This window comes from Pseudophryne corroboree, chromosome 4, assembly GCF_028390025.1.
Source record: "Pseudophryne corroboree isolate aPseCor3 chromosome 4, aPseCor3.hap2, whole genome shotgun sequence".
In the NCBI taxonomy this organism is placed as follows: domain Eukaryota; kingdom Metazoa; phylum Chordata; class Amphibia; order Anura; family Myobatrachidae; genus Pseudophryne; species Pseudophryne corroboree.
In genome coordinates, this window is record NC_086447.1 from 510,940,966 (window position 1) to 510,953,475 (window position 12,510).

General features: G+C 44.9%; 1 protein-coding gene across 1 annotated transcript in view; it reads left to right on the plus strand.

Moving 5' to 3' along the window:
• Positions 1 to 12,510, plus strand: part of SLC35F1 (solute carrier family 35 member F1) — a 527,849-nt gene that overhangs the window by 474,039 nt on the left and 41,300 nt on the right. Inside the window, exon 6 of the mRNA XM_063917217.1 lies at positions 7,571 to 7,623. Within this exon, the coding sequence (XP_063773287.1) occupies positions 7,571 to 7,623 (53 nt within the window). The remainder of the gene's footprint in view (positions 1 to 7,570; positions 7,624 to 12,510) is intronic.

Here is a 12,510-nt window from a genome sequence, read left to right on the forward strand (position 1 = left end):
TAGGGTCACCCCTTTTCCCATCAGAATTTTTAATTTGGGTATATTTCCCTGTTATTTAGCCAAAATTGTTTGTTAGCATCTATTTTTACAACAGTATACCCCTGTAATCCAAAGTAAAAAAAAAAAAATATTGGCATTTATGTAGCAGTTCGACATAAAGCTAACGTTCTCGCAGAAATGGGATCCATGGTTTCCTTTTGTAATACTGAATTGTTCCCTCCATTTTTCCTTGTATTATACTGACTGTGTATCTTTTGAGTTACAAGTATCAATACTTTCAACTCAAAACTCAGCAATATTTATACACCAGGCACTCATAGGGGTACATTTACTAAGATGGGAGTTCTATTTAAGATGGGATGTTGCCCATAGCAACCAATCAGATTCTAGGTATTATCTTCTAGAAGATGCTAGATAAATGAGAAGTAGAATTTGATTGGTTGCTATAGGCAACATCCCATCTTAAATAGAACTCCCATCTTAGTAAATTTACCCCATAGTGTATAATTGCACCCCTAGAAACAGAGCTGCAGCTTCACACATTAGTAGTAAATACAAAAGTTGTACCAACCTTTTTGTACACAAGAGAATAGTGTCTTGACAGTGTAGTAATACATGTGAAAATAGAATTTTCCATTTAAAATGTACAGTAATGAAATACAAATGCTCCCCACATCTTATGTTAAGTGCTTCGTAAATAAAATCTTTCCTGCAGTAATCCAAATGGAATTAACAAAACAAGTCATGCGAACAAATACAGTTGAATTGACATAATATTCTTGCGATGCAAATGTGTGAAGCTGATTGTATCAATATGCAAGCAGCCAATCAGAAGCCGCTAACACACACCAGTACTTGCAATAGATACACCATCGAAGGAGTGTACCCGTGGAAACAAGGAGGATATTTATCAAACCTTCTAAAAAGGACAAGTAGTGAAGTTGCACACAGCAACCAATCAATCTACAGATTTGTACTCATACACTATAGCTGCAGTCGCGCCAAGCAGCCCTTCTTAATACACCAAGTCTAGGGCAACTTGGCTTGCCCTGAGTATCTTTTTCACTTAAAACCACGTAACAAGACTGTGCTGATTAATTTGCTGTGTGGCATTTGTGTGCGAATGAGTCTGAATCTGTATACAAAGTGCTACGTCGCAGCATACAACACTTTTTTCATGCCAAGTTTCATTGTGCTTCATCTGCGACTTTGTAAATATTTAAAACTAATTGCTGTGTGGCTAAGTTTGCAGTCCGACTCTTCTGGTACAGACTGAGTGGTGTTTGCGGTGCCAGTAATATGCAATTTAAAGAAAAAGTCACTACGTTATACTCACTCGCGTTGCTTCGTGTATGCAGACTTAGGGGGGAATTAAATTCCGTTCGAAGGATGCGCATTGCCATTGCTACGGCATTTAAATGCTGGCGGCGTCACCCTATCTCGCATCCTTCTCCTGTCCGGTCAAATGCCAAATTTGTACAAAAGTGCTTGCTACCCTATGAGGCAGTGCACACTAGAAAGTCTTTTCAATGATTACAGTAACTTTTGACCCTCTAAAATGAGATTATATGACTTTGTTACATACATCAAAATGTATGTATATTTAATAAATAAATAAATATATATATATATATATATATATATATATATATACACATACACATACACACACACAGTCAAGTAACATTATTATGATGTGAAGTAGCCAGAGATACCTCCATGTGCAGCACGGACGTCAGCTAGACGGGCTGTGGGGTATATTTACTAAGGTCCCGATTTTGACCGAGATGCCGTTTTTTCATCAAAGTGTCATCTCGGTAATTTACTAAGCAATAATCACGGCAGTGATGAGGGCATTCGTAATTTTTTGGAAGTCCAACAAAAAAAATACGAATGAATACACCATCGGTCAAAACGCGGCTGTTTAAGTATGAATCTCGGTAATTTACTAAGAAGTGCAAAGCAAAAAAAAAACACTGCCGTGAAAAATTACAACTCGTAAAAAAGTGCTAAAAAAAAACAGACCTGCTTTTTTAATCCGTGATTGTATAGGCATGCAGGGATCCATGAGATCCGTGCATGTATATCAGTGGGAAGGGGTGGGAAAGTGGTTATTTTCTTTAAAAAAATTGCGTGGGGTCCCCCCTCCTAAGCATAACCAGCCTCGGGCTCTTTGAGCCGATCCTGGTTGCAGAAATATGGGGGGGAAAATGACAGGGGTTCCCCCATATTTAAGCAACCAGCATCGGGCTCTGCGCCTGGTCCTGGTTCCAAAAATACGGGGGACAAAAAGAGTAGGGGTCCCCCGTATTTTTAAAACCAGCACCGGGCTCCACTAGCTGGACAGATAATGCCACAGCCGGGGGTCACTTTTATATAGTGCCCTGCGGCCGTGGCATCAAATATCCAACTAGTCACCCCTGGCCGGGGTACCCTGGGGGAGTGGGGACCCCTTCAATCAAGGGGTCCCCCCCCCCCAGCCACCCAAGGGCCAGGGGTGAAGCCCGAGGCTGTCCCCCCCCATCCAATTGGCTGCGGATGGGGGGCTGATAGCCTTTTGTGAAAATGAAAAGATATTGTTTTTAGTAGCAGTACTACAAGGCCCAGCAAGCCTCCCCCGCATGCTGGTACTTGGAGAACCACAAGTACCAGCATGCGGCGGAAAAACGGGCCCGCTGGTACCTGTAGTACTACTACTAAAAAAATACCCAAAAAAAGACAATACACACACACCTTGAAAGTAAAGTTTTATTACATGCATCCACACAAACATACATACATACTTACCTTATGTTCACACGAGGGTCGGTCCTCTTCTCCAGTAGAATCCATGGGGTACCTGTTGAATAAATTCTACTCACCAGATCCAGGGTCCCAGGCTCCTCGTAGCATCCATTTGTAATCCACGTACTTGAATAAAATAAAAAAACGGAGAGCCGAGCCACGCACTGAAAGGGGACCCATGTTTGCACATGGGCCCCCTTTCCCCGAATGCCAGAAACCCACTCTGACTGATGTCTAAGTGGGTTTCTTCAGCCAATCAGGGAGCGCTACGTTGTAGCACCCTCCTGATCGGCTGTGTGCTCCTGTACTGTCTGACAGGTGGCACACTGCAGTGTTACAATGTAGCGCCTATGCGCTCCATTGTAACCAATGGTGGGAACTTTGTAGTCAGCGGTTGACCGAAAGTGTGTATTGTCTTTTTTTGGGTATTTTTTTAGTAGTAGTACTACAGGTGCCAGCGGGCCCGTTTTTCCGCCGCATGCTGGTACTTGTGGTTCTCCAAGTACCAGCATGCGGGGGAGGCTTGCTGGGCCTTGTAGTACTGCTACTAAAAACAATATCTTTTCATTTTCACAAAAGGCTATCAGCCCCCCATCCGCAGCCAATTGGATGGGGGGGGACAGCCTCGGGCTTCACCCCTGGCCCTTGGGTGGCTGGGGGGGGGACCCCTTGATTGAAGGGGTCCCCACTCCCCCAGGGTACCCCGGCCAGGGGTGACTAGTTGGATATTTGATGCCACGGCCGCAGGGCACTATATAAAAGTGACCCCCGGCTGTGGCATTATCTGTCCAGCTAGTGGAGCCCGGTGCTGGTTTTAAAAATACGGGGGACCCCTACTCTTTTTGTCCCCCGTATTTTTGGAACCAGGACCAGGCGCAGAGCCCGATGCTGGTTGCTTAAATATGGGGGAACCCCTGTCATTTTTTTCCCCATATTTCTGCAACCAGGGTCGGCTCAAAGAGCCCGAGGCTGGTTATGCTTAGGAGGGGGGACCCCACGCATTTTTTTTCGCCGTTTTACAGTGTTTATTTAAAAAAAAAAAAAAAAATGAACCCCAGCACGGATCACACAGATCCGACCGAGATTCATTGTGATAAAGTCGGCAGTGTTTTGCTGATCACTGCCGTAAAAAACGGGAAAAAAACACGAATGACATCGACATCGGAACAAATTAAAAATCCAAATACGACAGCTTAGTAAATTAGGCGTAATAAATTCAAAAAGTTGCAGTTTTACACTTTCGATGTCATTCGTGATTGAACTTTGACCTTTTTCCGAAAATTACGAATGTTAGTAAATATACCCATGTATGTCATTTTAGACACACATCTGGTAGCCCCAGGTTCATTTTGATGGTGAGTTTCTCCACTGTAGCGTGTCCATCAGTCCTCACGCACCTTCATAGCCGACGATCACCTCTCACATCAATGGCATGTGGTGCTCCACCGTTTCCACATTGGTTATTCGCAATGGTGCCATTTGTCCAGTCATGATACACCTTCACCACAGCAGCACACGATAAGTTCACAAACTGCGTAGCTTCAGAAATACTGCCACCCTTGGCCCGAAAGCCGATAATCATCCCTTTTTGCAACTCTGATAAATCGCACGGCACACTCCTTCCCCAATGTAAATGCCATGGTGCACATTACTGTAAACATATCCTTGGTTCAGCACTTAGTGAGACACTGGTTATTTATGTGTTTCCGAATCCGCTCATCACTAGTGTTTATGTGTTTGTTTGTTTGTTTGTTTGTTTGTGTGTGTGTGTGTGGTGTGGGGGGGCTGTGACATAATTGACCACATGTGTCTTTTATCAGCAGTTATTATGGTTAGGCAATAGACATAGACGCACGGGCAGCACGGACGGTGTAATGGTTAGCATTACTGCCTCACAGCACTGAGGTCATAGGTTCGATTTGCACCATGGCCCTAACTGTGTGGCGGTTGTATATTTTCTCTTTGCCTGCATGGTTTTCCTCAAGGTACTCCCATTTCTTCCCACAATCCCAAAAAATATATACACATGTTAATTCGCTCCCAACTAAATTAACTGTAGCGTGAATGTGTGTGCATGTACATGTGGTAGGAAATATTGGGCCTAATTCAAATCTGATCGTAGCAGCAAATTTATTCTCTAATGGACAAAATCATGGGCACTGCAGGTGGGGCAGATTTGGGTGGGTTATTTTGTTTCTGTGGAAGGTAAATACTGGCTGCTTTATTTTTACACTGCAATTTAGATTTCAGTTTGAACACACCCCACCCAAATCTACCTCTCTCTGCACATGATATATCTGCCACACCTGCAGTGCATATGGTTTAGCCCATTAGAGAAAAATGTTGCTGCTGCGATCAGGTCTGAATTAGGCCCTAATATTGGAGTGTCTCAATAAAACCAAAAGGTGAATGTCCTACAATGGTCCAGTCACATTTCTGATTTTAATCTAAATAGAGTTATGTGTCACTTTTTGAAAATCGGGTTGAACAGATGTCAACTGACCAAACTGAAAAATGAAGGGGCTCATTCATATTTGTACGAAAATGTGTACGCAACTGCATTTTTCTTGGTTACAGAACTGCTAATCATTGCAAGTGAAGTTGCCGCCCAGAGAGATGCCCACGGGAGCCATCGCAAAGTCCTCCACAATTACTTATTCATACGCAGCACCGACGCAACAATGAGGGACATCGACTGCTAGGGTTGACCTATGGCTACGCAGACTGACCGCGGCAGTAACGATGATCACAGCTGAAGGCAGATACATGCCTCAAAAATGGCCATGACACGCCTGCATTTTTGCTGCCACTCTCACGTGAACTCCCCTAAACAATCCTGTCCTGTCAATAACTCTGCGTATAAAATGTCAGTGTGAGCATGATCGCAAAGGCACCTTGGCGCGGGTGCAGTGCGAACGTGGCAAATGTGCAGTCTGCTGATAATCGCTCCATTGCAAAAACATCAGCATTGCGTTTCAAACATGAATTACTGTAGGCCCTTAGAGCAGATCTGCATGAGAGAATGTGCACAGCTGGTTACATACTCTAACCAAAAGCCTCAGAGCTGTTATTGCTGCAGGAAATAGCTGTACAAATATTAAAGTAAAGATAGTAGGGTTTTTTCCCTGAAGGTGAGTTTGTAAGAAAACATTTTCCTATTGAAATCTAATTTTGAGTTGCAGTGATTTTAAATGAAAATACTGTGCCACAGAGAACAAAAAATCAATGTGGGATTTGATATTCATTTAAATAAGGCAATTGGCAGTGACGTGCAGTCAGGGAAGGCAGGGAGGTAGAACCTCACCTTTCATACTCCAGTACACTGCAGAGTTTTGACTATAAAAACAGCTTATAACGATCATCTTTGTATTATTCATAATATCTTTGTATTATACTAATCATTTTTATAGTCAAAACTCACCACCAAATCATAGATGGGTGTGTAAATCTGGCTCTGATACTATCTAGAGCCTCCTCAGCCATTGGCCTCACAATACATCACTGGTAATTAGTCACAGGAGTCTAAAGGAGGGTACACACGGAGAGATCAGTGCTTAAATTCCAAGCAATCGATAGCGATGCGCGGCCCAGAATCACCGGTGCTAGACTGGCCTGCAGGCAGGCACAATCTAGCAGGTCGCTCATTTCACCGCTGGGTGAAGCATTCTACCCGGTAATTTCATGAAAAACATGGGTCCTTTTTCTGTGTGAAACGGTCAACCCGGGATGAAATTCCTGGGACTTCAAGACTTAGGGGGTAGTTCAGATCTAATCGCTGGACTGCTAATTTTGCTGTCCTGCGATCAGATAGCCACCGACTCCAGGGGGAGTGTACATTCACCGTGCAAGTGTGCGAACGCATGTGTACACCGAGCTGCGAAAATCCACTTTGTGCAGTCTGTACGCAATACAGGACTTACTCCTCCAGTGCGATGAGATCAGGCTGATCGAGGTCGGAGTTGACGTGAGACGCCCTCCTTGAAAACGCTTGGCACGCCTGCATTTTTCCGGATACTCCCTTTAAATGCTCAGCTGCCACCCACAGACAGCCTCTTGCTGTCAATCACCTTGCGAAAGCCAGTACGAACTGATTTTTCGCACCATCCCGTCACTGACCGGCAATGCCCGTTGTTGTTGTCCGATGCGCGTGCGCATTGCGGTGCATATGCATGCGCAGGTATGACCCGATCGCCCGCTGTGCAAAAACAGCAGAGCACAGCGGGCGATCGGATCTGAATTACCCCCTTAGAGACTTTTGACTTAAAGGCCCAGGAATTTCGACCCAGGTTGACCCTTTCACACAGACAAAATACCCGTGTTGATCTGCAAATGCTTGTCTATGTGAAAGGGGGAGTCAAACAGAGCCCGGCAACAAGACCCGGCACTGAGATGATGGGTAATTGCCGGGTTTTATGTCTGAAAGTGCTATAAGTTTACTCTTGTATTTCCTGTGCAGTCATCTGCCTCCAAAAGTCAGTGGGAAACTAAAATGGTAACTGCCACTGCATCCTTCGCTTATGGGGAGTAAATAAAGGCACATTGCTTATTTAAAAATGGGAAATACTTTTAATATTTCTATAAACAATACTGTGTGGTTCTTTATAGGAATTTTAGGTCAACCATTGTGGCTAAAATATTTTATGTTGCACATTATTTCAAGGACAACAAGCCATAATTCATTTTGTATGCCAGATACACTGGGAAAATAGACATGTTATTTCTAGAACGGATCCTATTTTAGATTGACTGTAATGTGTCTAAAATGAAAACATCTATTTCCTTTCAGAGCAATAATGGAACACAAGGAGTTGTTAAAAGTACCTTGGGACTGGCAAATAGGTAAGACATTTAAATTCTGCTATAAATAATGCTTAGCTAAACAATGAATAAAGTCCTTGCAATCTATCAAACCAGCGCCGCTTCATAACATTTCCTAAATGAGTTCTCCACCTACTGGCTTATATAACATTTACTGCTCCATTATCTTAGGCACAGAACAGCAATATGAGGAGATCATTGGGAAAATAAAATCACAGAGGATGACACTCTCTCTCTAATGTGAGCCAGAAGAATATGAACACTATTAACAGCAATGACCATAAAAACAAATACTTAGGCAAAATCCAAATGTATTATTCTCATAAAATAAAATTGCCCAGAGCAAACTATGCATAAAACATACAAATGAGATAGCAGTAAATTATGTCTGGATATGGAATGCTGGAAAAACATACATCTATGTCTGCTCCAACTGATATTTAACAGTACAAGGGTTTCTGTTTGTCTTATTAAACAAGTCTGTATAGTGGCATGACATAAATTATTGAAGCACTCGGGCCTTTGGCTAACGCATTAAATATGGTTATATTAATACATGCTCATTAAAATGTATTTAATAATAACTACATGCGGGATGCGGTTAGCTGACCGGCACTTGGGATCCCGGCGGTCAGCATGCCGATTCCGGGATCCCGAACGCTAGAAATGCTGACCAACAGGCTCTAGTCCCAGGATACCCATAGAGTGGGAATAGAACCTGTGCAGCAAGCTCGCAAGGCGCTTAGTTGCGCTCCCCCCCCCCCCTCCTCGCCGGCATTCTGCTGCTGGCATCCCGGGGTCGGTATGCTGACCGCCAGGATCCCAGCAGCCGGTAATCCAGCCCCAACCCCTACATATATATAAAATAGTATACAATTGCATACCTTCCAACTGGCCTGATTTTCGTGGGACAGTCCCATTTCTTGGGGGGGGGGGGGGCTGTCCCTCCCGTGTGCCGCAATGTCCCATGGTGGGGGGGGGGGGGTGCAGTTTGGAGGATCCATATCACTTGCTGCTTTTCTTAGTTCAGAGCAGAGCAGCACTGATTAGACGCCAGTGAGCCAGAGGGATTGGGGGCATGGCCAGCAGCCCACAGAGTGCTGCTCGTGCCCCCACTGACACGAAAATGGGAGGCATGTCTCGCGATTGCGTCATTCACATGAAACCACTCCCCCTTTTCAACAGGCCTTTCCCCCTTTTCTGTGACTCCAAACTTCTGGATGTTGAGAGGTATGCAATTGTATTTATGTTTATATGCTGAAATATGCTTGGCATTACTGTTGAGTAATCGGATGCCATGCATATAGACCCAACAATGTTGATTCTATTTTTGGGGAGAGGGTATCCGGACTCTAGGTCAACACTGTCTAGGTCGACACACATTAGGTTGACACCTATTGGTCGACATTGAGTATGTTGACACCGGAAATAGGTCGACACAACCATTAGGTCGACATGAACAGGGTCAACATGGAAAAAGGTTGACATGAGTTTTTCACTTTTTTTAATTCTTTTGAACGTTTTCATACTTTACGATCCACGTGGGCTACAATTGGGAACAGTAACCTGCCCGAAGCATGGTGAGCGAAGCGAGCCATGCAAGGGGACACGGTGCACTAATTGGGGTTCCCCGTCACTTTACAAAGAAAAGTACACCAATTTCCCCATGTCGACCTTGTTCATGTCGACCTAATGGCCACGTCGACCTATTTCATGTGTTGGCCCAGTCACTGTCGACCAATAGGTGTCGACCTAATGTGTGTCGACCTAGACACTGTTAACTCTGAGTCCCATACCTGGGGAGAGGCAGCATCTGCCCTATAGGTAGGCTCCTAAAGGACACGTGAGTAGGGGTGGATTGGGGTGGCAAAATAGCTCGGGAAATTTCTGGAAGCAGTCCCAATGTGGGTGTGGTCTGATGAGGGGGTGGGGTCTGTTGAGAGGAATGGGTCCTCATAAGCAGTGCCATTTCTTGCGACAAGTGAGCCGTGCGATTGCACAGGGCGTCCGACGTGGCACTTTGCATCTCCTATCTGCTCCCCCTCTTCCTTCTTCCCTAGTCCTCTGCTTGGGAGGGTGGAGTTTCGCAGAATGACTTTGTTGCATTGTAACGTCACAACGCAACCGCATCATACCACAAAACTCCGCCCTCCCTGAGTGGAGTACTAGGGAAGAGAGAGCAGGGGGAGCAGGAGATTAAGTACTAGCGGGCTAGTGTCTGCTAGCAAATGTACTTTATACACCTCCTTGGCAATGAGTATTACCCTTGGCAACCAGCATGGATCCCAGAGCATGAAACCCCTGGCAATGAGCATGACACCCAGCGCGTGAAACCCCTGGCAATGAGCATGACACCCAGCACATGAAACCCCTGGCAACGAGCGTGACACCCAGCGCATAAAGCCCCTGGCAATGAGCAGGTAATTTAAAAGTCATTAGAAGCTTTTCTGTAGGGCATAATGTATCACAGGCATTGCGGTGTGTGGTATAATATGGTGCAAGGGGCATTACTGCGTAGGACTTAATATGGTGGAATGTTTTTTTTTCCTGCGGTGGCCGAGGTCTGTTGCATGGTCAAAAACTGGGGTGTAAGGTGGTCTTTTCCTGCTAGGCTATGCCTATTTTAGGTCGGCCACGCCCATTTTAGCGAGGCGACGCTTCGGCACGCGCAATATAGGGGTTTTTCTGTCCATGGGGGGTGCATTTTTTTAATGCTCGCACTGGGAGCCAAATTGTCTAGAAACAGCCCTGCTCATAGGGCCTGATTGTCAGCCGTCCCTGCGTGTTTTGCTGCAGTTGTGTCTAAGACCAGTTTCGAATTGTGAACTAAACGTGGCCTTGTAAAATTGTGTAGAAGTGGTCCGACATGGGCAGCACAAGAGGTAAAACATACAGTGTAGTCATGTCAGCCTACCATGAGTCTTCCTGGGGGGGCCCTATGGTCAGTCCATCCCTGCACGTGAGCAAGATGGAAGAGGTTGGGGTAGAAATACACTGGAAACAGAAAGCTTGTACACAAGACAAAGGGATCAGGTGATCTTTTCACTGGTAAAAGGAAATAAATAAATCTATGTAAAAGCAGTTGCTATATTGAAATCTACAAATACAATTGTTTCTACACAAATTGCAGGTGTATTTACATAAACAATTATAAATTGTAATACTTTTATACCACAAGAAACAATATTGTGGGGATCATGTAGTCCTGCTGGACGTATTTTACGTCAAAAGTGGAGGTGTAAAAACAATTCTGTTTGTTCATTGAGCCAAATACGGTATATCTTGATATGCATCCAGCACTACACCAGTAGTAAATACACCAGTAACAAGCATGGGGATTTGGCTTTCCAGTGATTGGTGTATGCTGAAGTCTCAGGGGCCAATGCAGAGTTGGCAGTAAAATGGATAGAAATTACTCATTACTAAGAACATGAAAATGCTTGCCGTTCTGCAAACATACAGAGCATATAAGCACATAATTGCTGGTCTGTATTTGTATGAACACTCCCTTACTGAATGTTGCCTATGTGTGTATGCCCCTTCCCACCCCCATTCCATACAAAATGCATATTTATCTTTTTTTACTAAATGAAGTGTGGACTGTAAACTGGCGTAGTATTCACTCCACATCAGCTTCACATTGTCCAATTTGTACATTGTATAATACTGTAATGAAGGGTCTAGATGAGATGTAGTAGTGATCCCGGTGTTCAGTATCCCGACACCGGTGCCGGAATCTCAACAGCTGTTAGAATGCCAAACGTTGGAATCCCGAATGTAAGTATAGCAGGTGTAACACCTGAGGGCTGAGGCTGACATGGGGAAGCCTCAGGCGTAGGGGCAGACATGTACTTGAACCTGGGAGGTAATATAGGGTTCTTGGACATGCAGGGAACCTTAGCACCGATACCCGAAGGCGTGACCAAAACGACAGGATAAAAGTAAAGTTCGCTTATTAAGCACACAGTTCAGATACACTTCGGCAGTTCAGAGATATAGAAATGCTCAACAATAGGAATGTGCAGATTACAGGTAGCAGTGCAGTTCCTTGGGCGGAGTGGTAAATAGATTACTGTTGAAATGCTGTAAACACAGTATGGAGCAGTCTTTGCAAGACCCGGAGATGGTAAGTCTGTATAGCCAACAACTAACCACTGTAAAGATGAATGTACTGATACTGACCAGCAGATGACACACTGGAAGCTGGAGATGACGATAATGCACGGAGGGTGAGATGAGCTCTGGAGAATTGCCGGGGTGCCGAGTAGATTCGGCCCAGGTGATGAAGGTGCTATGGAACTTACCAATGCAGACAGAGTTCGATGGTGGGAGCACCTATGGTGAACTGTGGTTCGATGTTGGAACACCGATGGTGAATGGAAGCAATGCTGGAACACCGCTGAGAGGTGGAGACGATACTGGAACACCGCTGAGAGCTGGAAGTGATACTAGAACACCGCCGGAAGCGATACTGGTACAAAACTGGGAGCTGAAAGCCGGTGAGGAATCACTGCAGGACACAGATAGCGATGTAGGTATACCAATGAGAGCTGTAAGTGATACTGGAACAACGCTGAGAGCTAAAAGCCGGTGAGAAATCACTGCAGATCACAGAGAGCGATGTAGGTATACCAATGAGATCTGGAAGTGATACTGGAACACTGCTGGAAGCTGGAAGCGATACTGGAACACCATTGAGAGCTGGAAGCCGGTGAAGAATCACTGCAGATCACAAAGAGCAATGTAGGAACACTGCTAGTGTCAGGCAGCACCGCTGGGTGTAAACTGGTGCAGGTCTCTTTAAGTGGAGCAAGGTCACAGGAGCTGGAATACTTGAAGACAGCAAGCAGGAACATCCACAGACATAAGAGACCTCTAACACTGGGATAGACAACCAACGCATTGACG